Consider the following 25,949-nt stretch of genomic DNA (forward strand, 5'->3'; position numbering starts at 1 on the left):
AGTGTAGGGCATCAGGTAGGACCTCCTGCCAGCGGGTGGTTGGGAGATTTCTCGACCGCAGGGCCAGAAGGACAGCCTTCCACACGGTCGCGTTCTCCCTCTCCACCTGCCCATTTCCCCGTGGGTTATAGCTGGTCGTTCTGCTCGAGGCGATGCCTTTGCTGAGCAGATACTGATGCACTTCATCGCTCATGAACGATATACCCTGGTCGCTGTGGATATAAGCGGGAAAACCAAACAGGGTGAAGATGCTGTGCAGTGCCTTAATCACCGTGGCTGAGGTCATGTCGGTGCAGGGAATGGCGAATGGGAAATGGGAGAACTCATCGATCACGGTGAGGAAATAGGCATAACGGTTGGTGGACGGGAGGGGCCCCTTGAAGTCCACGTTTAGTCGCTCGAAGGACCCCGAGGCCTTCACGAGCCGAGCCTTGTCTAGCCGGTAGAAGTGCGGTTTGCACTCCGCACAGACCTGGCAGGCCCTGACCATGGCCTTGACCTCCTTGGTTGAGTAAGGTAGGTTGCGGGACTTGATGAAATGGACGAGCCGGGTAACCCCCGGGTGGCAGAGGTCATTGTGGATGGCTTGCAGGCGGTCCTCCTGCGCGTTGGCGCATGTGCCGCGGGACAGGGCATCTGGGGGCTCGTTGAGCTCCCCTGGACGATGCTTGATATCGTACGTGTAGGTGGCGAGTTCGATCCTCCACCTCAAAATTTTATCGTTTTTTATTTTGCCCCGTTGCGTGTTATCGAACATATAGGCGACCGACCGTTGGTCGGTGACGAGGGTAAACCTCCTACCGGCGAGGTAGTGTCTCCAGCACCGCACAGCCTCCACAATGGCTTGTGTCTCCTTTTCGACTGCAGAGTGTCGAACATCGGAGGCGGTGAGGGTTCGGGAGAAGAACACTACTGGTCTGCCTCCTTGATTGAGGGTAGCAGCCAGGGCGATGTCTGATGCATCGCTCTCTACCTGGAAAGGGATGGTTTCGTCCACCGCGTGCATGGCGGCCTTGATGATGTCGGCCTTAATGCGGTTGAAGGCCAATTGAGCCTCAGCCGAGAGGGGAAAAGCGGTGGTCTTTAGGAGTGGGCGGGCTTTGTCCGCATACTTGGGGACCCACTGGGCGTAATAGGAGAAAAGCCCCAAGCACCGTTTGAGGGCCTTGAGGCTGCGGGGGAGAGGGAGTTCCTTAAGGGGGCGCATGCGGTCGGGGTCGGGACCTAGGACCCCGTCTTCCACGACATAGCCGAGGATGGCCAGCCGGGTGGTGTGGAAAACGCATTTGCCCTCGTTATAGGTCAGGTTAAGGGCTCGGGCGGTCTGGAGGAACTTTTTGAGGTTAGCGTCATGGTCCTGCTGATCATGGCCGCAGATGGTGACATTGTCCAAGTACGGGTATGTAGCCCGCAAACCGTACTGGTCCACTATTTGGTCCATCGCCCTTTGAAAGGCGGAGGAGACCCCATTTGGGACACCAAATGGAACCCTGAGGAAGTGGAAGAGCCGGCCGGCTGCTTCGAAGGCAGTGTAGGGGCAGTCTTTTGGTCGGATGGGGAGCTGGTGGGAGGCAGATTTGAGGTCGACCGTGGAAAAGACTCGGTATTGGGCGATCCGATTAACCATTTCCGCGATGCGAGGAAGGGGGTCCGCATCAAGCTGCGTGAATCGGTTTATGGTCTGGCTATAATCCACGACCATCCGTTTCTTCTCCCCGGACCGGACTACCACCACTTGCACTCTCCAAGGGCTTTGCTAGCCTCGATGACCCCCTCTCCCAGTAAACGCTGGACCTCTGACTTGATAAAAGCCATATCTTGGGCACTGTAGCGCCGGCTCCTGGTGGCGACGGGCTTACAGTCAGGAGTGAGGTTAGCGACTTTCAGTGTTGCAAGGCAGCACACCGTGAGGGGGGGGCAAGGGTCCGCCGAACTTCAGTGTCAGGCTTCGGTGGCTGCACTGGAAATCCAGTCCGAGCAGCAGGGGGGCACAGAGGTGAGGGAGGATATAACATTTGAAACGGGTGTATTTGGCACCCTGGATCGAGAGATCCGCCATACAGTACCCCGTGATTTGTACCGAGTGGGACCCGGATGCGAGGGCTATGGTTTGGGATGTGGGATGGGTGCGTGGGGAGCAGCGCCTTACCCTTTCAGGGTGGATAAAGCTCTCCGTGCTCCCGGAGTCGAAGAGGCATGCAGTGTCGTGCCCGTTGACCTGGACCTGCATCATGGAGTTCTGCAGGTGTTTTGGCCAAGTTTGATCGAGGGTGATCGCACCCACTCGCGGGTAGTCGTAAGAGAGTCCGCCGAGTCGGACTCGTAAAATGGCCGCCGCTGGCTGCGCGTGTCGGGTCGAGAAGATGGCCGCCGACAAGATGGCCGCTCCCATGATTTGCACGAGGCTGATGACGCGTCAGAAGGGGGCGTGTCGGGTCGGTGCGCAGCAGCATTGCGAGGCCTGCGGGCCCGAGAGCCTGATTTTCGGGCCGGCTGTTCTTTGTTTTTCTGGCCCCTGGGTCTGGCCAGGCAGACCCTCGCAAAGTGCCCTTTCTTCCCGCAGTCGCTGCAGATCGCAGAGCAGGCTGGGCAGCGTGGGCGTGGGTGCTGACCCTGTCCGCAGAAGTAGCATGGTGTGCCCCCATGGTGAGCGGGTCGCCGCGTGGCGCAGGCCTGTAATACGGCGAGTTTCTCAACAAACTCGTCGAGCGATTCCCCCGAGCGCTGCCGGCAGGTAGAGAGCAGATGCCGGGCGTGCACCTCATTGACGGGTTTGACAAACCGCTTGCGGAGCAACTCAATCGCTTCCTCATAAGTCGTCGCCTTTTCGAGCGTGGCGGAGATTCTGTGACTCTCCCGGGCGTGGAGTAGACGCAGCTTGCGTGGCCCCAGGATGGGAGTCTCTGCGGAGTCCAGGTAGGCCTCGAAGCACCGCAGCCAGTATTTAAAAATTTCCTTTGCCTCCGGCGTTCGTGCTTCCAGATTGAGCTTCTCTGGTTTTAGGCCTGCGTCCATCCTGAATCTAGTTTAGTCTAATAAATTGAGCTTCCCTCAATAACGACGCTTAGAGTGTAAACGGTAAAGAAGGCTTTATTAGACTAATAACTGTGCTACACCTAGAGACGAGAGCTGACTGCTGCACAGACCATGAGGCAGCCCTTTATGTACGGCTCCCAGGTGGGCGGAGCCAGAGGCGGAGTCCCCAGGGTTCCAAGCCGGGTCTTAAAGGGGACATCACCTTACATGATGATCAGGCCGTAACCGTTCATCACAGAGACACAGATACAGAGAGACAGAGACAAAGAGAGAGACAGAGAGAGAGACAGAGAGAGACACACAGAGACAGAGACAGAGACACAGAGACGGAGAGAGAGACAGACACAGAGATATAGACACAGAGACAGAGAGAGAGACAGAGAAAGAGAGACAGAGAGACACAGTGACAGAGAGAGAAACACAGAGACACAGAGAGAGAGACAGAGAGAGAGACAGAGAGACACAGACACAGAGACAGAGAGAGAGAGAAACACAGAGACAGAGAGAGAGAGAGACAGAGAGAGAGAGAGACAGAGACAGAGACAGAGAGAGACAGAGACAGAGAGAGAGACAGAGAGCGAGACAGACAGAGAGACAGACAGAGAGAGACAGAGAGAGACAGAGAGAGAGACACAGAGACAGTGAGAGAGAGACAGAGAGGGAGACAGAGAGACAGCGAGAGAGAGAGAGAAAGAGAGAGACAGACACAGAGACAGAGAGAGAGACAGAGAAACTGAGAGACAGAGAGGGAGATGGAGAGACAGAGAGAGAGAGAGACAGACACAGAATCAGAGAGAGAGACAGAGAGAGAGAGACAGGCACAGAGACAGACAAAGAGAGACAGACACAGAGACAGAGAGAGAGAGAGTGAGACAGACAAAGAGAGACAGACAGAGGGAGAGACAGAGAGAGAGAGACAGACACAGAGACAGAGAGAGATACAGACAAAGAGAGAGAGACAGAGAGACAGACAGAGGGCGAGACAGAGAGAGAGAGAGACAGACACAGAGACAGAGAGAGATACAGACAAAGAGAGACAGAGAGACAGACAGAGGGCGAGACAGAGGGAGTTGTCATGATATTCAGACACACATCACAACACACACATCATGATAGACAGACCAACAGACCAATTAGCACACACAACACGACAGCCAATCACAGACAAGAGCAGATACAGTATAAGACAAGAAACACGACACCTGCTGGCCAGTCCATCTGGAGACAGCACAGGGCCAGGACCTCATAGCAAGACACTCACACAGTCACAACGTGCTGAGTACCAAGTCAGATGTGTAAATAACTAGTTGGAATAAAATTGCGTTGTACCAATCGCAACCGTGTTGGTTCGCCTGTACCTCAGAGCACCCAACACCACAGGGGAGAGAGAGAGACAGAGAGAGAGAGAGAGACAGAGAGAGAGAGAGAGATACAGACAGTGAGAGAGAGAGAGAGACAGAGAGAGAGAGAGAGAGACAGGGAGAGACAGTGAGACAGAGAGACAGAGAGAGAGAGAGAGAGACAGACACAGAGACTGAGAGAGATACAGACAAAAAGAGACAGCGAGACAGACAGAGAGAGAGACAGAGAGACAGAGAGAGACACAGAGAGAGAGAGAGATACAGACAGACACAGAGACTGAGATACAGACAAAAAGAGACAGCGAGACAGACAGAGAGAGAGACAGAGAGAGAGACAGGGAGAGAGAGAGATACAGACAGACACAGAGACTGAGATACAGACAAAAAGAGACAGCGAGACAGACAGAGAGAGAGACAGAGAGACAGAGAGAGAGACAGGGAGAGAGAGAGATACAGACAGACACAGAGACTGAGATACAGACAAAAAGAGACAGCGAGACAGACAGAGAGAGAGACAGAGAGACAGAGAGAGAGAGACAGGGAGAGAGAGACAGACACAGAGACAGAGAGACAGAGAGAGAGAGAGAGAGAGAGAGACAGACACAGAGATGGAGAGACAGAGAGAGAGACAGAGAGAGGAACTTGTCATGATATTCAAACACACACATCATGATGGACACACTAACAGGCAAATCAGAGTACACAACACCACAACCAATCACAGACAAGAACACCAACCACATAAAAAGCACGAGCACGACACCTGGAGGTCAGTAGGTCTGGGGAGAAGGAAACAAGAAAGAGCTGTTGAAACACCACAAGCAGGGAGCCCCCCACGTGCAGAGTGCAAAGACCAAGTTGTAAATAGTGAGTTTAAATAAAGAAGCGTTGTACCATATGCAACTGTGTTGGCTCATCTGTGTGTCAGAACACCCAACACCACATGGTACAGGAGTGGATCGATACCTGCCTACCAACCTGCCATTCTGGACATGGACCACACCGGCAAACCGCAGCCGATGCAAGTCACGGGGAACCTAGGCACCAACTGGAAGCTCTACAGGCAGCGATTTGACCTGTACATCCGTGCCACCGAAAAACAGAATGCCTCGGATGATTCGAAGATTGCAATGCTCCTCTTCTACGCAGGCCCCCACCCAAACGATGTCTTTAATTCACTGGTGTTCGAAGAAGGCGAAAACCAGGCCAAATATGACACGGTCATCCTCAAACTGGACCAGCACTTTCAAACTGAAGTAAACGAAACTTTCGAAAGATACATCTTTCAGCAACGCCTGCAAGGTAAGGAGGAGCTTTTTCAACCCTTTTTGACGCACCTCCGGATTCTAGCGCAGTCCTGCGGTTACGGCACCACCACAGAGTCCATGATCAGGGACCAGATTGTTTTTGGCGTTGCCTCTAGTGGCCTACGCCAGCAGCTTCTTAAAATGAAAAGCCTCACCTTAGCGTCTGCTGTGGAAGCCTGTGTCCTCCATGAAAATGCTACCTGCCGTTTTGCCCGATTTCAGGCGTCCGAGTTGGCACGGAGGGGGTCCCCAGCCGTCGAATCGGCAAGCCAGGCCGCCCACGACGTTGAACGCATCCAGGCCGTCGATTTCTTCCCGCCCCACGGCCCGGACGACAGCGGCCGCTTCCCGCGCTTTTCGCGGTCTCCCGCGCAGGTGCGCGCCAAGAATAACGGCCACAACGAGGGACGCACTGCGCAGGCGCGCCCACCGCAAGATCGCACTGCGCATGCGCAGTGGCGCAACGAACGCCGTGACGTCATGACGTGCAGCAAGTGTGGAGGTCTACACTTAAAAGGGCAATGTCCTGCAAAATACCGACAGTGCAACAGATGTGCCACGATGGGCCACTACGCAGCCCGCTGTCGTGCGGCTCAACCCATGGATCCGGCGCATCCTCGACAACCTCGCACACGAGTCAGGACCGTCCAGCCCACGCATCAAGACTTCCAGTTAAGTGATGCAGAAGACCAGGATGACTTCCGAGTTGCCGTCATTGATGTCAACAAGGTCAATGCCATCAATCCAGACGATGAGTGGTGTGCCACCCTGACGGTCAACCGATCGCGCGTCGCCTTCCGTCTGGACACCGGCGCATCCGCCAACCTGATTGCTTACTCTGCAGTCCAGGCCATGAAGGTCAAACCACCCATCACACCATCCCGGCTTAAGATGGTTGACTATAACGGGAACGTTATCCCGTCCATAGGATCTTGCCAGCTACAGGTGACTCACAAGAGGTACACGGCCACACTCCCCTTCGAAGTTGTGGGCTCATCAAAGGACTCGTTACTGGGCGCACAAGCGTGTAAGGTCCTTCACCTGGTACAGCGCATCATGTCTCTCTCTCCAGATGAGATATCCGACTTCCCGGATGCTGAGTTCCACGCGAATCTCCATTCCCTCCTCGCTCACAACCAGGAGGTTTTTGAAGGCATGGGGACATTGCCACACACGTACAAGATTCGACTCAGACCGGACGCCATCCCTGTCGTTCACGCACCTCGCAGGGTTCCTGCGCCTCTCAAAGACCGCCTCAAGGCACAACTGCAGATTCTTCAGGACCAAGGGGTCCTATCCAAGGTCACGGAGCCCACGCCATGGGTCAGCTCCATGGTCTGTGTAAAGAAGCCCTCTGGCGAGCTCCGTATATGTATAGATCCAAAAGATCTGAACAACAACATCATGCGGGAACACTATCCCATCCCGAAACGAGAAGACCTCACCAGCGAGATGGCGCGAGCCAACATATTCACTAAATTGGATGCGTCCAAAGGATTCTGGCAGATCAAACTGGACCCGGCCAGCCGAAGACTATGCACATTCAACACCCCTTTTGGCAGATTCTGCTACAACCGGATGCCATTCGGCATCATTTCGGCATCTGAAGTATTCCACCGCATTATGGAGCAGATGATGGAAGGCATCGAAGGGGTACGTGTATATGTGGACGATATCATCATTTGGTCCACCACTCCGCAGGAACACATGCATCGTCTTCGACGTGTCTTCACCTGCATACGGCAAAATGGCCTGCGTCTCAACCGTGCGAAGTGTGCTTTCGGCCAGACGGAGCTGAAATTCCTCGGGGACCACATCTCAAGGTCCGGGGTCCGTCCCGATGCAGACAAGGTTAGCGCCATCACAGCCATGCCACGACCGGCTGACAAGAAGGCTGTCTTAAGATTCCTGGGCATGGTCAACTTCCTTGGGAAGTTCATTCCCAACCTGGCTTCTCATACAACAAACATGCGCCATCTCGTAAAAAAATCGACGGAATTCAACTGGCACCAGTCGCATCAGCGGGAATGGGAGGAGCTCAAGCACAAACTGGTCACGGCACCAGTGCTGGCCTTCTTTGACACGACTCGCCCTACAAAGATCTCAACAGACGCCAGCCAATCTGGTATTGGAGCGGTACTCCTGCAAAAAGACAGCACGTCATCATGGGCCCCGGTTGCGTATGCCTCACGAGCCATGACCCCTACCGAACAGCGCTACGCGCAAATCGAAAAAGAATGCCTGGGCTTGTTAACTGGACTGGACAAGTTCCACGACTATGTGTATGGCCTGCCACGATTCACGGTCGAAACTGACCACCGCCCCCTGGTCAACATCATTAACAAAGACCTGAACGACATGACTCCTCGCCTCCAGCGCATCTTACTTAAACTCAGGAGGTACGATTTTGAACTGATCTACACTCCGGGGAAGGAACTCATAGTGGCGGACACTCTTTCCCGAGCAGTGAGCACACCACCAGATGCGGAGGGGTTCGTGCGTCAAATTGAGGCACACGTGACTCTGACAGCAGCAAATATGCCAGCTGATGATCCTTGTCTGGCCCACATACGCGCAGAGACGGCGACTGACCCTCTGCTGCAGCGAGTGATGCGCCACATGACGGAAGGGTGGCTAAAAGGGCAGTGCCCCCAGTTTTATAATGTGCGAGATGATCTCACCAATATAGACGGGGTCCTTATGAAATCGCATAGGATCGTCATTCCACACAGTGTGCGCCAGATGATTCTTCGTCAACTACACGAAGGCCACTTGGGCGTCGAAAAATGCAGACGAAGGGCCCGGGCGGCGGTATATTGGCCGGGTATTAATGAAGACATAGCCAACATGGTGCTCAACTGCACAACCTGTCAGAGGTTTCAGCCGGCGCAACCTCCGGAAACACTTCTACCACACGAGATGGTGACGTCCCCCTGGGCGAAGGTGGGTGTTGACCTATTTCACGCGCTCGGCAGAGATTACATTGTTATCATAGACTACTTCTCAAACTACCCGGAAGTCATGCCTCTCCATGATCTGACGTCGTCCGCAGTCATTGGGGCCTGCAAGGAAACGTTTGCTCGCCATGGCATTCCAAGGACTGTCATGTCAGACAATAGACCTTGTTTTGCCAGCCGTGAATGGTCGTCCTTTGCCGCAGCATATGGTTTCACTCATGTGACATCCAGCCCTCTGCATCCACAATCGAACGGGAAGGCTGAAAAGGGTGTCCACATCGCAAAGCGGCTCCTGTGCAAGGCGGCTGATGCCGGATCGGACTTTAACCTTGCCTTGCTGGCCTATCGATCGGCCCCGTTATCCACGGGCCTCTCGCCAGCGCAGCTACTAATGGGTCGCTCCCTCAGGACGACGGTACCTTCCGTCCTGGCACCGACAACAGACCATGAGGCGGTTCTTCGGAACATGCAACTGCAGCGTGATCGCCAGAAAGGTCGGTACGACACACGAGCGACGGACCTGCCCCCCCTGTCCTCCGGAGACAAAGTACGCGTCCATCAACCGTATGGTGGCTGGTCAGCACCGGCCGAAGTCCTCCGACAAGTGGCTCCCCACTCGTTCCTGGTTCGCATGCCGGATGGTTCCGTGCGTCGCCGCAATCGGCGCGCCCTTCGCCGACTTCCACGCTCACAGCCACACAGCACGCCAGATCCTCAACAGGCTTCCGAGGATGACTTTGTGGAGCTGCCGCACATCACGCCCTTTCCATCGCCACCCATGGCCATGCCTGCACAGCAGCCGGTGGTTCTTGATCCACCCTTAAGGCGGTCAACCCGAATTCGTCGCAAACCCATTAGAATGGACTTATAATACAGTTCATATGTTTAATAAGTTGGACAATTTTACATGATAACCTGTTGTTGTTTATCGTTCCAGATGTCGTCTGACTGGACAACTGTTCAAATTTTTTTTTCTTCTTCTCTCGTTCGCATTTCTGTTATGTTATGGTACAACTGGATTCATGTGACGCACTCGACATCGCCCCATGTACATAGTTCCGTCATAGACACATGCTGCACACGACACACACACACTCTTAGATGCACTCACGTCACGATCATATTTATTACCACGTAGGCACATATCTTTGTAAAAAGGGGGGATGTCATGATATTCAAACACACACATCATGATGGACACACTAACAGGCAAATCAGAGTACACAACACCACAACCAATCACAGACAAGAACACCAACCACATAAAAAGCACGAGCACGACACCTGGAGGTCAGTAGGTCTGGGGAGAAGGAAACAAGAAAGAGCTGTTGAAACACCACAAGCAGGGAGCCCCCCACGTGCAGAGTGCAAAGACCAAGTTGTAAATAGTGAGTTTAAATAAAGAAGCGTTGTACCATATGCAACTGTGTTGGCTCATCTGTGTGTCAGAACACCCAACACCACAGAACTGAGACACAGCGACAGAGACAGAGAGAGAGAGATAGAGACAGTGAGACAGACAGACACAGAGATAGAGACACAGAGAGAGACAGACACAGAGACAGAGAGAGAGACAGAGACAGAGACAGAGAGAGAGAGAGAGACAGAGAGTGATACAGAGAGACAGAGAGGGACAGAGACACAGAGACAGAGAGAGAGAGAGACAGAGAGAGGGACAGAGACACAGAGACAGAGAGAGAGAGAGAGAGACAGAGAGAGGGACAGAGACACAGAGACAGAGAGAGGGACAGACACAGAGACACAGAGAGAGACACAGAGACAGAGAGAGAGACAGAGTTTGGCGGAGGAAGTGAAGGTTCTGCAGAGGTGGGACACACTCCCATTCTCCCTATCGGGGAGGGTACAGACGATCAAGGTGAGCATACTGCCCAGGTTCCTCTTCCTGTTCAGATCCATACCAATCTACACCCCCAGGGTAATGTTTAACACAGTCGACAAAATGATCACGCCGTTTATGTGGGGGTGAAAATCCAAGGATCCCCAAAACACTCCTGTTAAGAAAGAGAAGTTTGGGAGGACAGGCCCAGCCAAACCTGCAATACACCCACTGGAGACCAGAGCAGAAAGAGGGGAGGGGCAAGGGAGCCGGAGGCACAATGGGTAAGGATGGAGGGTGGAGGAGGACTCCTGCATAGGGACCTCCCTCCGAGCCTCTGCCACAGCATCACTCCCATTCCTGCCAGCCCAGCACTCTACAAGGCCAGTGGTAACAGCCAAGCTCCGGACATGGAACCAGCTAAGGAAACATTTTGGCCGGATTGAAAAGTCCACCCGGGCCCCCATCGGGAACAATCTCAGGTTCATGCCAGCCACAATGGGCGCCACCTTTCAAAGAAGGAGACAGGACGAGGGGACACTGACCGTGAGGGACCTCCACACGGATGACAGACTAGCGACACTGGAGCAGCTGAAGGGGACATTTCAACTGCCCAACGGGATTGAAATTGAGGGGAGATAGATATAGCACAGATGTCAGAGGTAGGTTCTTTACTCAGAGAGTAGTAAGGGCGTGGAATGCCCTGCCTGCAACAGTAGTGGACTCGCCAACACTAAGGGTATTCAAATGGCCATTGGATAGACATATGGACGATAAGGGAATAGTGTAGATGAGTTTTAAAGTGGTTTCACAGGTCGGCACAACATCGAGGACCAAAGGGCCTGTACTGCGCTGGAATGTTCTATGTTCTATGGTAATATTCTCTGGATTACTACCTGAGCCACGAGCTAATTGGCACAGTGGCAATAAGGTTAAGGAGGTAAATGCGTGCTCAAAGATTGGTGTGGGAGGAATGGGTTTGAATTCATGGGACATTGGCACCAGTACTGGGGAAGGAGGGAGCTGTTCCGCTGGGACAGTCTTCACCTGAATCACGCTGGGCCCAGAGTCCTGGCGAATTGTATAACTCGGGCTGTAGATAGAGCTTTAAACTGCAGAGTGGGGGACGGTTCAGTTGTACGGAGAATTAGAAAATCCAAGTTATAGGAGAAGGTCAGAGTGCAGGTTAATGATGAGGATATTAAACGGGTTAAAGGGGCCAAGGCCTCAGGAGAGGTTAGTAAAGTTTCCAGAACACGGAATAGAACATAGAGTATAGAAGGGAGCAGGAATATAACCTCAGGCAGAGCAAAAAGGTGACAGGTTTACTGGGTTACTGGGATAGAGTGGAGGTGTGGACTTAGGTGGGGTGCTCTTTCCAAGAGCCGGTGCAGACTCGAAGGGCCGAATGGCCTCCTTCTGCACTGTAAATTCTATGATAATCTATGACCTGTATAAGTGTGACAAGGGAGGTGGTCAATGCAGGACCGAGGGTGAAATGAAATTAAAATGGCTTATGGTCACAAGCAGGCTTCAATGAAGTTACTGTGAAAAGCCCCTAGTCGCCACATTCCGGCGCCTGTTCGGGGAGGCTGGTACGGGAATTGAACCGCGCTGCTGGCCTGCCTTGGTCTGCTTTAAAAGCCAGCTATTTAGCCCTGTGCTAAACCAGCCCCAGGGTGTTGTACTTAAATGCCCGCAGGACACGGAACATGGTAAATGAGCTTGTTGTGCACATTGAAATTGGCCGGTACGATGTTGTGGGCATCACAGAGACGTGGCTGCAAGGGGATCAGGGCTGGGATCTAAATATCCAAGGATATGTGTCCTATCGAAAGGACAGGCAGATGGGAAAAGGGGGCGGGGTTGCATTGTCAGTAAGGAATTAAGTTAAACCGATAGCAAGGCGCGATATAGGATCAGAAGGCACAGAATCTCTGTGGGTAGAGTTGAGGAATCGCAAAGGTAAAAAGACCCTGATGGGAGTTATGTACAGGCCCCCTAGCAGTAGTCAGGATGTGGGGCAGAAAATAAATCAGGAGATAGAATAGGCTGTAAAAAAGGCAACATTACAATAATCATGGGGGACTTCAATATGCAGATGGACTGAGAAAATTGAATGATTCCATCTTACCTGCTCTATGTTGATGGCTGTGTGAAACACCCCCACCGTTTGACGTAGAACAAACCAAGCAGAGCCCCGACCAGGAGCAGGAGGGCAGTCAGCAGAGAGCGGAGAACAATAGAGACCAAATTTCGAGGCACCTCTTCTGAAATATATCATCAACATAAACACAACTTAGTAACGAGGATCGAGCTAGGAGCAGCTAAACACAGTCACTGTAATGGACTGTGTTCATTCGGAGACACACACTGTAACTGTAATGGACTGTGTTCATTAGGAGACACACTGTAACTGTATTGGGCTGTGATCATTTGGAGACACACACTGTAACTGAAGTGGGCTGTGTTCATTCGGAGACACACACTGTAACTGTAATGGGCTGTGTTCATTCGGAGACACACACTGTAACTGTAATGGACTGTGATCATTCGGAGACACACACTGTAACTGTAAAGGACAGTGATCATTCGGAGGCACACTGTAACTGTAATGGGCTGTGATCATTCGGAGACACACACTGTGACTGTAATGGGCTGTGTTCATTCGGAGACACACACTGTAACTGTAATGGACAGTGTTCATTGGGAGACACACACTGTAACTGTAATGGGCTGTATTCATTCGGAGACACACTGTAACTGTAATGGACTGTGATCATTAGGAGACACACGGTAACTGTAATGGACTGTGTTCATTCGGAGACACACACTGTAACTGTAATGGACTGTGATCATTCGGAGACACACACTGTAACTGTAATGGACTGTGATCATTCGGAGACACACACTGTAACTGTAATGGGCTGTGATCATTAGGAGACACACTGTAACTGTAATGGGCTGTGTTCATTCGGAGACACACACTGTAACTGTAATGGACAGTGTTCATTCGGAGACACACACTGTAGCTGTAATGGGCTGTATTCATTCGGAGACACACTGTAACTGTAATGGACTGTGATCATTAGGAGACACACTGTAACTGTAATGGACTGTGTTCATTCGGAGGCACACACTGTAACTGTAATGGACTGTGATCATTCGGAGACACACACTGTAACTGCAATGGACTGTGATCATTCGGAGACACACACTGTGACTGTAATGGGCTGTGATCATTAGGAGACACACTGTAACTGTAATGGGCTGTGATCATTCGGAGACACGCACTGTAACTCTAATGGGCTGTGATCATTAGGAGACACACTGTAACTGTAATGGGCTGTGATCATTCGGAGACACGCACTGTAACTGTAATGGACTGTGTTCATTCGGAGACACACACTGTAACTGTAATGGGCTGTGATCATTAGGAGACACACTGTAACTGTAATGGGCTGTGATCATTCGGAGACACGCACTGTAACTGTAATGGACTGTATTCATTCGGAGACACACTTTAACTGTAATGGACTGTGATCATTAGGAGACACACACTGTAACTGTAATGGACTGTGATCATTCGGAGACACACACTGTAACTGTAATGAACTGTGTTCATTCGGAGACACACACTGTAACTGTAATGGACTGTGATCATTCGGAGACACACACTCTAACTGTAATGGACTATGTTGATTCGGAGACACACACTGTTACTGTAATGGACTGTGATCATTAGGAGACACACACTGTAACTGTAATGGACTGTGATCATTCGGAGACACACACTGTAACTGTAATGGACTGTGATCATTCGGAGACACACACTGTAACTGCAATGGACTGTGATCATTAGGAGACACACACTGTAACTGTAATGGACTGTGATCATTCGGAGACACACACTGTAACTGTAATGGGCTGTGATCATTAGGAGACACACACTGTAACTGTAATGGACTGTGATTATTCGGAGACACACACTGTAACTGTAATGGACTGTGTTCATTCGGAGACACACACTGTAACTGTAATGGACTGTGATCATTCGGAGACACACACTGTAACTGTAATGGACTGTGTTCATTAGGAGACACACTGTAACTGTATTGGGCTGTGATCATTTGGAGACACACACTGTAACTGAAGTGGGCTGTGTTCATTCGGAGACACACACTGTAACTGTAATGGGCTGTGTTCATTCGGAGACACACACTGTAACTGTAATGGACTGTGATCATTCGGAGACACACACTGTAACTGTAAAGGACAGTGATCATTCGGAGGCACACTGTAACTGTAATGGGCTGTGATCATTCGGAGACACACACTGTGACTGTAATGGGCTGTGTTCATTCGGAGACACACACTGTAACTGTAATGGACAGTGTTCATTGGGAGACACACACTGTAACTGTAATGGGCTGTATTCATTCGGAGACACACTGTAACTGTAATGGACTGTGATCATTAGGAGACACACGGTAACTGTAATGGACTGTGTTCATTCGGAGACACACACTGTAACTGTAATGGACTGTGATCATTCGGAGACACACACTGTAACTGTAATGGACTGTGATCATTCGGAGACACACACTGTAACTGTAATGGGCTGTGATCATTAGGAGACACACTGTAACTGTAATGGGCTGTGTTCATTCGGAGACACACACTGTAACTGTAATGGACAGTGTTCATTCGGAGACACACACTGTAGCTGTAATGGGCTGTATTCATTCGGAGACACACTGTAACTGTAATGGACTGTGATCATTAGGAGACACACTGTAACTGTAATGGACTGTGTTCATTCGGAGGCACACACTGTAACTGTAATGGACTGTGATCATTCGGAGACACACACTGTAACTGCAATGGACTGTGATCATTCGGAGACACACACTGTGACTGTAATGGGCTGTGATCATTAGGAGACACACTGTAACTGTAATGGGCTGTGATCATTCGGAGACACGCACTGTAACTCTAATGGGCTGTGATCATTAGGAGACACACTGTAACTGTAATGGGCTGTGATCATTCGGAGACACGCACTGTAACTGTAATGGACTGTGTTCATTCGGAGACACACACTGTAACTGTAATGGGCTGTGATCATTAGGAGACACACTGTAACTGTAATGGGCTGTGATCATTCGGAGACACGCACTGTAACTGTAATGGACTGTATTCATTCGGAGACACACTTTAACTGTAATGGACTGTGATCATTAGGAGACACACACTGTAACTGTAATGGACTGTGATCATTCGGAGACACACACTGTAACTGTAATGAACTGTGTTCATTCGGAGACACACACTGTCACTGTAATGGACTGTGATCATTCGGAGACACACACTCTAACTGTAATGGACTATGTTGATTCGGAGACACACACTGTTACTGTAATGGACTGTGATCATTAGGAGACACACACTGTAACTGTAATGGACTGTGATCATTCGGAGACACACACTGTAACTGTAATGGACTGTGATCATTCGGAGACACACACTGTAACTGCAATGGACTGTGATCATTAGGAGACACACACTGTAACTGTAATGGACTGTGATCATTCGGAGACACACACTGTAACTGTAATGGACTGTGTTCATTCGGAAACACACACTGTAACTGTAATGGGCTGTGATCATTAGGAGACACACACTGTAACTGTAATGGACTGTGATTATTCGGAGACACACACTGTAACTGTAATGGACTGTGTTCATTCGGAGACACACACTGTAACTGTAATGGACTGTGATCATTCGGAAACACACACTGTAACTGTAATGGGCTGTGATCATTAGGAGACACACACTGTAACTGTAATGGACTGTGATTATTCGGAGACACACACTGTAACTGTAATGGACTGTGATTATTCGGAGACACACACTGTAACTGCAATGGACTGTGATCATTAGGAGACACACACTGTAACTGTAATGGACTGTGATCATTCGGAGACACACACTGTAACTGTAATGGACTGTGTTCATTCGGAGACACACACTGTAACTGTAATGGGCTGTGTTCATTCGGAGACACACACTGTGGCTGTAATGGACTGTGTTCATTCGGAGACACACACTGTAACTGTAATGGACTGTGTTCATTCGGAGACACACACTGTAACTGTAATGGACTGTATTCTTTCGGAGACACACACTGTAACTGTAATGGACTGTGATCATTCGGAGACACACACTGTAAATGTAATGAACTGTGTTCATTCGGAGACACACACTGTGACTGTAATGGATTGTGTTCATTCGGAGACACACACTGTAACTGTAATGGACTGTGTTCATTCGGAGACACACACTGTAACTGTAATGGACTGTGTTCATTAGGAGACAAACACTGTAACTGTAATGGACTGTGTTCATTAGGAGACACACACTGTAAATGTAATGGACTGTGTTCATTAGGGGACACACACTGTAACTGTAATGGACTGTGTTCATTAGGAGACACACACTGTAAATGTAATGGACTGTGTTCATTAGGAGACAAACACTGTAACTGTAATGGACTGTGTTCATTAGGAGACACACACTGTAAATGTAATGGACTGTGTTCATTAGGAGACACACACTGTAACTGTAATGGACTGTGATCATTAGGAGACACACACTGTAACTGTAATGGACTGTGTTCATTAGGAGACACACACTGTAAATGTAATGGACTGTGTTCATTAGGAGACACACACTGTAACTGTAATGGACTGTGATCATTAGGAGACACACACTGTAAATGTAATGGACTGTGTTCATTCGGAGACACACACTGTAACTGTAATGGGCTGTGATCATTCGGAGACACACACTGTAACTGTAATGGACTGTGTTCATTCGGAGACACACAATGTAACTGTAATGGGCTGTGATCATTCGGAGACACACACTGTAACTGTAATGGACTGTGATCATTAGGAGACACACACTGTAACTGTAATGGACTGTGATCATTAGGAGACACACACTGTAACTGTAATGGACTGTGTTCATTCGGATACACACACTGTAACTGTAATGGATTGTGATCATTCGGAGACACACACTGTAACTGTAATGAACTGTGTTCATTCGGAGACACACACTGTAACTGTAATGGACTGTGATCATTCGGAGACACACACTGTAACTGTAATGGACTGTGATCATTCGGAGACACACACTGTAACTGTAATGGACTGTGTTCATTCGGAGACACACAATGTAACTAATGGGCTGTGATCATTCGGAGACACACACTGTAACTGTAATGGACTGTGATCATTAGGAGACACACACTGTAACTGTAATGGACTGTGATCATTAGGAGACACACACTGTAACTGTAATGGACTGTGTTCATTCGGATACACACACTGTAACTGTAATGGATTGTGATCATTCGGAGACACACACTGTAACTGTAATGAACTGTGTTCATTCGGAGACACACACTGTAACTGTAATGGACTGTGATCATTCGGAGACACACACTGTAACTGTAATGGACTGTGATCATTCGGAGACACACACTGTAACTGTAATGGACTGTGTTCATTCGGAGACACACAATGTAACTGTAATGGGCTGTGATCATTCGGAGACACACACTGTAACTGTAATGGACTGTGATCATTAGGAGACACACACTGTAACTGTAATGGACTGTGATCATTAGGAGACGCACACTGTAACTGTAATGGACTGTGTTCATTCGGATACACACACTGTAACTGAAGTGGGCTGTGTTCATTCGGAGACACACACTGTAACTGTAATGGGCTGTGTTCATTCGGAGACACACACTGTAACTGTAATGGACTGTGATCATTCGGAGACACACACTGTAACTGTAAAGGACAGTGATCATTCGGAGGCACACTGTAACTGTAATGGGCTGTGATCATTCGGAGACACACACTGTGACTGTAATGGGCTGTGTTCATTCGGAGACACACACTGTAACTGTAATGGACAGTGTTCATTGGGAGACACACACTGTAACTGTAATGGGCTGTATTCATTCGGAGACACACTGTAACTGTAATGGACTGTGATCATTAGGAGACACACGGTAACTGTAATGGACTGTGTTCATTCGGAGACACACACTGTAACTGTAATGGACTGTGATCATTCGGAGACACACACTGTAACTGTAATGGACTGTGATCATTCGGAGACACACACTGTAAATGTAATGGGCTGTGATCATTAGGAGACACACTGTAACTGTAATGGGCTGTGTTCATTCGGAGACACACACTGTAACTGTAATGGACAGTGTTCATTCGGAGACACACACTGTAGCTGTAATGGGCTGTATTCATTCGGAGGCACACTGTAACTGTAATGGACTGTGATCATTAGGAGACACACTGTAACTGTAATGGACTGTGTTCATTCGGAGGCACACACTGTAACTGTAATGGACTGTGATCATTCGGAGACACACACTGTAACTGTAATGGACTGTGATCATTCGGAGACACACACTGTGACTGTAATGGGCTGTGATCATTAGGAGACACACTGTAACTGTAATGGGCTGTGATCATTCGGAGACACGCATTGTAACTCTAATGGGCTGTGATCATTAGGAGACACACTGTAACTGTAATGGGCTGTGATCATTCGGAGACACGCACTGTAACTGTAATGGACTGTGTTCATTCGGAGACACACACTGTAACTGTAATGGGCTGTGATCATTAGGAGACACACTGTAACTGTAATGGGCTGTGATCATTCGGAGACACGCACTGTAACTGTAATGGACTGTATTCATTTGGAGACACACTTTAACTCTAATGGACTGTGATCATTAGGAGACACACACTGTAACTGTAATGGACTGTGATCATTCGGAGACACACACTGTAACTGTAATGAACTGTGTTCATTCGGAGACACACACTGTAACTGTAATGGACTGTGATCATTCGGAGACACACACTCTAACTGTAATGGACTATGTTCATTCGGAGACACACACTGTTACTGTAATGGACTGTGATCATTAGGAGACACACACTGTAACTGTAATGGACTGTGATCATTCGGAGACACACACTGTAACTGCAATGGACTGTGATCATTAGGAGACACACACTGTAACTGTAATGGACTGTGATCATTCGGAGACACACACTGTAACTGTAATGAACTGTGTTCATTCGGAGACACACACTGTGGCTGTAATGGACTGTGTTCATTCGGAGACACACACTGTAACTGTAATGGACTGTGTTCATTCGGAGACACACACTGTAACTGTAATGGACTGTATTCTTTCGGAGACACACACTGTAACTGTAATGGACTGTGATCATTCGGAGACACACATTGTAAATGTAATGAACTGTGTTCATTCGGAGACACACACTGTGACTGTAATGGATTGTGTTCATTCGGAGACACACACTGTAACTGTAATGGACTGTGTTCATTCGGAGACACACACTGTAACTGTAATGGACTGTGTTCATTCGGAGACACACACTGTGACTGTAATGGACTGTGTTCATTCGGAGACACACACTGTAACTGTAATGGACTGTGATCATTAGGAGACACACACTGTAACTGTAATGGACTGTGTTCATTAGGAGACACACACTGTAAATGTAATGGACTGTGATCATTCGGAGACACACACTGTAACTGTAATGGACTGTGTTCATTCGGAGACACACAATGTAACTGTAATGGGCTGTGATCATTCGGAGACACACACTGTAACTGTAATGGACTGTGATCATTAGGAGACACACACTGTAACTGTAATGGACTGTGATCATTAGGAGACACACACTGTAACTGTAATGGACTGTGTTCATTCGGATACACACACTGTAACTGTAATGGATTGTGATCATTCGGAGACACACACTGTAACTGTAATGAACTGTGTTCATTCGGAGACACACACTGTAACTGTAATGGACTGTGATCATTCGGAGACACACACTGTAACTGTAATGAACTGTGTTCATTCGGAGACACACTCTGTGACTGTAATGGATTGTGTTCATTCGGACACACACACAGTAACTGTAATGGGCTGTGTTCATACGGAGAGATGCACTGTAACTGTAATGGACTGTGTTCATTTGGAAACACACACTGTAACTGTAATGGGCTGTGTTCATTCGGGGACACACACTGTAACTGTAATGGGCTGTGTTCATTCGGAGACACACACTGTAACTGTAATGGGCTGTGATCATTAGGAGACACACACTGTAACTGTAATGGACTGTGTTCATTCGGAGACACACACTGTAACTGTAATGGACTGTGATCATTCGGAGACACACACTGTAACTGTAATGGACTGTGATCATTTGGAGACACACACTGTAACTGTAATGGACTGTGTTCATTCGGAGACACACACTGTAACTGTAATGGACTGTGATCATTCGGAGACACACACTGTAACTGTAATGAACTGTGTTCATTCGGAGACACACACTGTGACTGTAATGGATTGTGTTCATTCGGAGACACACACAGTAACTGTAATGGGCTGTGTTCATTCGGAGACACACACTGTAACTGTAATGGACTGTGTTCATTCGGAGGCACACACTGTAACTGTGATGGACTGTGATCATTAGGAGACACACACTGTAACTGTAATGGACTGTGTTCATTCGGAGACACACACTGTAACTGTAATGGACTGTGATCATTCGAAGACACACACTGTAACTGTAATGGATTGTGTTCATTCGGAGACACACACTGTAACTGTAATGGGCTGTGATCATTCGGAGACACGCACTGTAACTGTAGTGGACTGTGTTCATTCGGAAACACACACTGTAACTGTAATGGGCTGTGTTCATTCGGAGACACACACTGTAACTGTAATGGACTATGTTCATTCGGAGACACACACTGTAACTGTAATGGACTGTGTTCATTCGGAGACGCACACTGTAACTGTAATGGACTGTGTTCATCCGGAAACACACACTGTAACTGTAATGGGCTGTGTTCATTCGGAGACACACACTGTAACTGTAATGGACTGTGATCATTAGGAGACACACACTGTAACTGTAATGGACTGTGATCATTAGGAGACACACACTGTAACTGTAATGGACTGTGTTCATTAGGAGACACACACTGTAAATGTAGTGGACTGTGATCATTCGGAGACACACACTGTAACTGTAATGGACTGTGTTCATTCGGAGACACATAATGTAACTGTAATGGGCTGTGATCATTCGGAGACATGCACTGTAAATGTAATGGACTGTGTTCATTCGGATACACACACTGTAACTGTAATGGACTGTGATCATTCGGAGACACACACTGTAACTGTAATGGACTGTGATCATTCGGAGACACACACTGTAACTGTAATGAACTGTGTTCATTCGGAGACACACACTGTGACTGTAATGGATTGTGTTCATTTGGACACACACACAGTAACTGTAATGGGCTGTGTTTATTCGGAGACATGCACTGTAACTGTAATGGACTGTGTTCATTTGGAAACACACACTGTAACTGTAATGGGCTGTGTTCATTCGGGGACACACACTGTAACTGTAATGGACTGTGTTCATTCGGAGACACACACTGTAACTGTAATGGGCTGTGATCATTCGGAGACACACACTGTAACTGTAATGGACTGTGATCATTCGGAGACACACACTGTAACTGTAATGGACTGTGTTCATTCGGAGACACACACTGTAACTGTAATGGACTGTGATCATTCGGAGACACACACTGTAACTGTAATGAACTGTGTTCATTCGGAGACACAAACTGTGACTGTAGTGGATTGTGTTGATTCAGAGACACACACAGTAACTGTAATGGGCTGTGTTCATTCGGAGACACACACTGTAACTGTAATGGACTGTGTTCATTCGGAGGCACACACTGTAACTGTGATGGACTGTGATCATTAGGAGACACACACTGTAACTGTAATGGACTGTGTTCATTCGGAGACACACACTGTAATTGTAATGGACTGTGTTCATTCGGAGACACACACTGTAACTGTAATGGGCTGTGATCATTCGGAGACACGCACTGTAACTGTAGTGGACTGTGTTCATTCGGAAACACACACTGTAACTGTAATGGGCTGTGTTCATTCGGAGACACACACTGTAACTGTAATGGACTATGTTCATTCGGAGACACACACTGTAACTGTAATGGACTGTGTTCATTCGGAGACACACACTGTAACTGTAATGGACTGTGTTCATCCGGAGACACACACTGTAACTGTAATGGGCTGTGTTCATTCGGAGACACACACTGTAACTGTAATGGACTGTGTTCATTCGGAGACACGCACTGTAACTGTAATGGACTGTGATCATTAGGAGACACACACTATAACTGTAATGGACTGTGTTCATTAGGTGACACACACTGTAAATGTAATGGACTGTGATCATTCGGAGACACACACTGTAACTGTAATGGACTGTGTTCATTCGGAGACACACAATGTAACTGTAATGGGCTGTGATCATTCGGAGACATGCACTGTAAATGTAATGGACTGTGTTCATTCGGAAACACACACTGTAACTGTAATGGGCTGTGTTCATTCGGAGACACACACTGTAACTGTAAAGGACAGTGATCATTCGGAGGCACACTGTAACTGTAATGGGCTGTGATCATTCGGAGACACACACTGTGACTGTAATGGGCTGTGTTCATTCGGAGACACACACTGTAACTGTAATGGACAGTGTTCATTGGGAGACACACACTGTAACTGTAATGGGCTGTATTCATTCGGAGACACACTGTAACTGTAATGGACTGTGATCATTAGGAGACACACGGTAACTGTAATGGACTGTGTTCATTCGGAGACACACACTGTAACTGTAATGGACTGTGATCATTCGGAGACACACACTGTAACTGTAATGGACTGTGATCATTCGGAGACACACACTGTAACTGTAATGGGCTGTGATCATTAGGAGACACACTGTAACTGTAATGGGCTGTGTTCATTCGGAGACACACACTGTAACTGTAATGGACAGTGTTCATTCGGAGACACACACTGTAGCTGTAATGGGCTGTATTCATTCGGAGACACACTGTAACTGTAATGGACTGTGATCATTAGGAGACACACTGTAACTGTAATGGACTGTGTTCATTCGGAGGCACACACTGTAACTGTAATGGACTGTGATCATTCGGAGACACACACTGTAACTGTAATGGACTGTGATCATTCGGAGACACACACTGTGACTGTAATGGGCTGTGATCATTAGGAGACACACTGTAACTGTAATGGGCTGTGATCATTCGGAGACACGCACTGTAACTCTAATGGGCTGTGATCATTAGGAGACACACTGTAACTGTAATGGGCTGTGATCATTTGGAGACACGCACTGTAACTGTAATGGACTGTGTTCATTCGGAGACACACACTGTAACTGTAATGGGCTGTGATCATTAGGAGACACACTGTAACTGTAATGGGCTGTGATCATTCGGAGACACGCACTGTAACTGTAATGGACTGTATTCATTCGGAGACACACTTTAACTGTAATGGACTGTGATCATTAGGAGACACATACTGTAACTGTAATGGACTGTGATCATTCGGAGACACACACTGTAACTGTAATGAACTGTGTTCATTCGGAGACACACACTGTAACTGTAATGGACTGTGATCATTCGGAGACACACACTCTAACTGTAATGGACTATGTTCATTCGGAGACACACACTGTTACTGTAATGGACTGTGATCATTAGGAGACACACACTGTAACTGTAATGGACTGTGATCATTCGGAGACACACACTGTAACTGCAATGGACTGTGATCATTAGGAGACACACACTGTAACTGTAATGGACTGTGATCTTTCGGAGACACACACTGTAACTGTAATGAACTGTGTTCATTCGGAGACACACACTGTGGCTGTAATGGACTGTGTTCATTCGGAGACACACACTGTAACTGTAATGGACTGTGTTCATTCGGAGACACACACTGTAACTGTAATGGACTGTATGCTTTCGGAGACACACACTGTAACTGTAATGGACTGTGATCATTCGGAGACACACACTGTAAATGTAATGAACTGTGTTCATTCGGAGACACACACTGTGATTGTAATGGATTGTGTTCATTCGGAGACACACACTGTAACTGTAATGGACTGTGTTCATTCGGAGACACACACTGTAACTGTAATGGACTGTGATCATTAGGAGACACACACTGTAACTGTAATGGACTGTGTTCATTAGGAGACACACACTGTAAATGTAATGGACTGTGATCATTCGGAGACACACACTGTAACTGTAATGGACTGTGTTCATTCGGAGACACACAATGTAACTGTAATGGGCTGTGATCATTCGGAGACACACACTGTAACTGTAATGGACTGTGATCATTAGGAGACACACACTGTAACTGTAATGGACTGTGATCATTAGGAGACACACACTGTAACTGTAATGGACTGTGTTCATTCGGATACACACACTGTAACTGTAATGGATTGTGATCATTCGGAGACACACACTGTAACTGTAATGAACTGTGTTCATTCAGAGACACACACTGTAACTGTAATGGACTGTGATCATTCGGAGACACACACTGTAACTGTAATGAACTGTGTTCATTCGGAGACACACTCTGTGACTGTAATGGATTGTGTTCATTCGGACACACACACAGTAACTGTAATGGGCTGTGTTCATACGGAGACATGCACTGTAACTGTAATGGACTGTGTTCATTTGGAAACACACACTGTAACTGTAATGGGCTGTGTTCATTCGGGGACACACACTGTAACTGTAATGGGCTGTGTTCATTCGGAGACACACACTGTAACTGTAATGGGCTGTGATCATTAGGAGACACACACTGTAACTGTAATGGACTGTGTTCATTCGGAGACACACACTGTAACTGTAATGGACTGTGATCATTCGGAGACACACACTGTAACTGTAATGGACTGTGATCATTCGGAGACACACACTGTAACTGTAATGGACTGTGTTCATTCGGAGACACACACTGTAACTGTAATGGACTGTGATCATTCGGAGACACACACTGTAACTGTAATGAACTGTGTTCATTCGGAGACACACACTGTGACTGTAATGGATTGTGTTCATTCGGAGACACACACAGTAACTGTAATGGGCTGTGTTCATTCGGAGACACACACTGTAACTGTAATGGACTGTGTTCATTCGGAGGCACACACTGTAACTGTGATGGACTGTGATCATTAGGAGACACACACTGTAACTGTAATGGACTGTGTTCATTCGGAGACACACACTGTAACTGTAATGGACTGTGATCATTCGGAGACACACACTGTAACTGTAATGGACTGTG

General features: G+C 48.2%; 1 protein-coding gene across 1 annotated transcript in view; it reads right to left on the reverse strand.

Moving 5' to 3' along the window:
* The window catches only part of LOC140428647 (junctional adhesion molecule C-like), a 148,594-nt gene that overhangs the window by 19,035 nt on the left and 103,610 nt on the right, over positions 1–25,949 (reverse strand). The window contains exon 4 of the mRNA XM_072515329.1: positions 12,633–12,768. Coding sequence (XP_072371430.1) covers positions 12,638–12,768 — 131 coding nt within the window. The 3' untranslated portion in view covers positions 12,633–12,637. The remainder of the gene's footprint in view (positions 1–12,632; positions 12,769–25,949) is intronic.

Source organism: Scyliorhinus torazame, chromosome 1, assembly GCF_047496885.1.
Source record: "Scyliorhinus torazame isolate Kashiwa2021f chromosome 1, sScyTor2.1, whole genome shotgun sequence".
Lineage (NCBI taxonomy): Eukaryota > Metazoa > Chordata > Chondrichthyes > Carcharhiniformes > Scyliorhinidae > Scyliorhinus > Scyliorhinus torazame.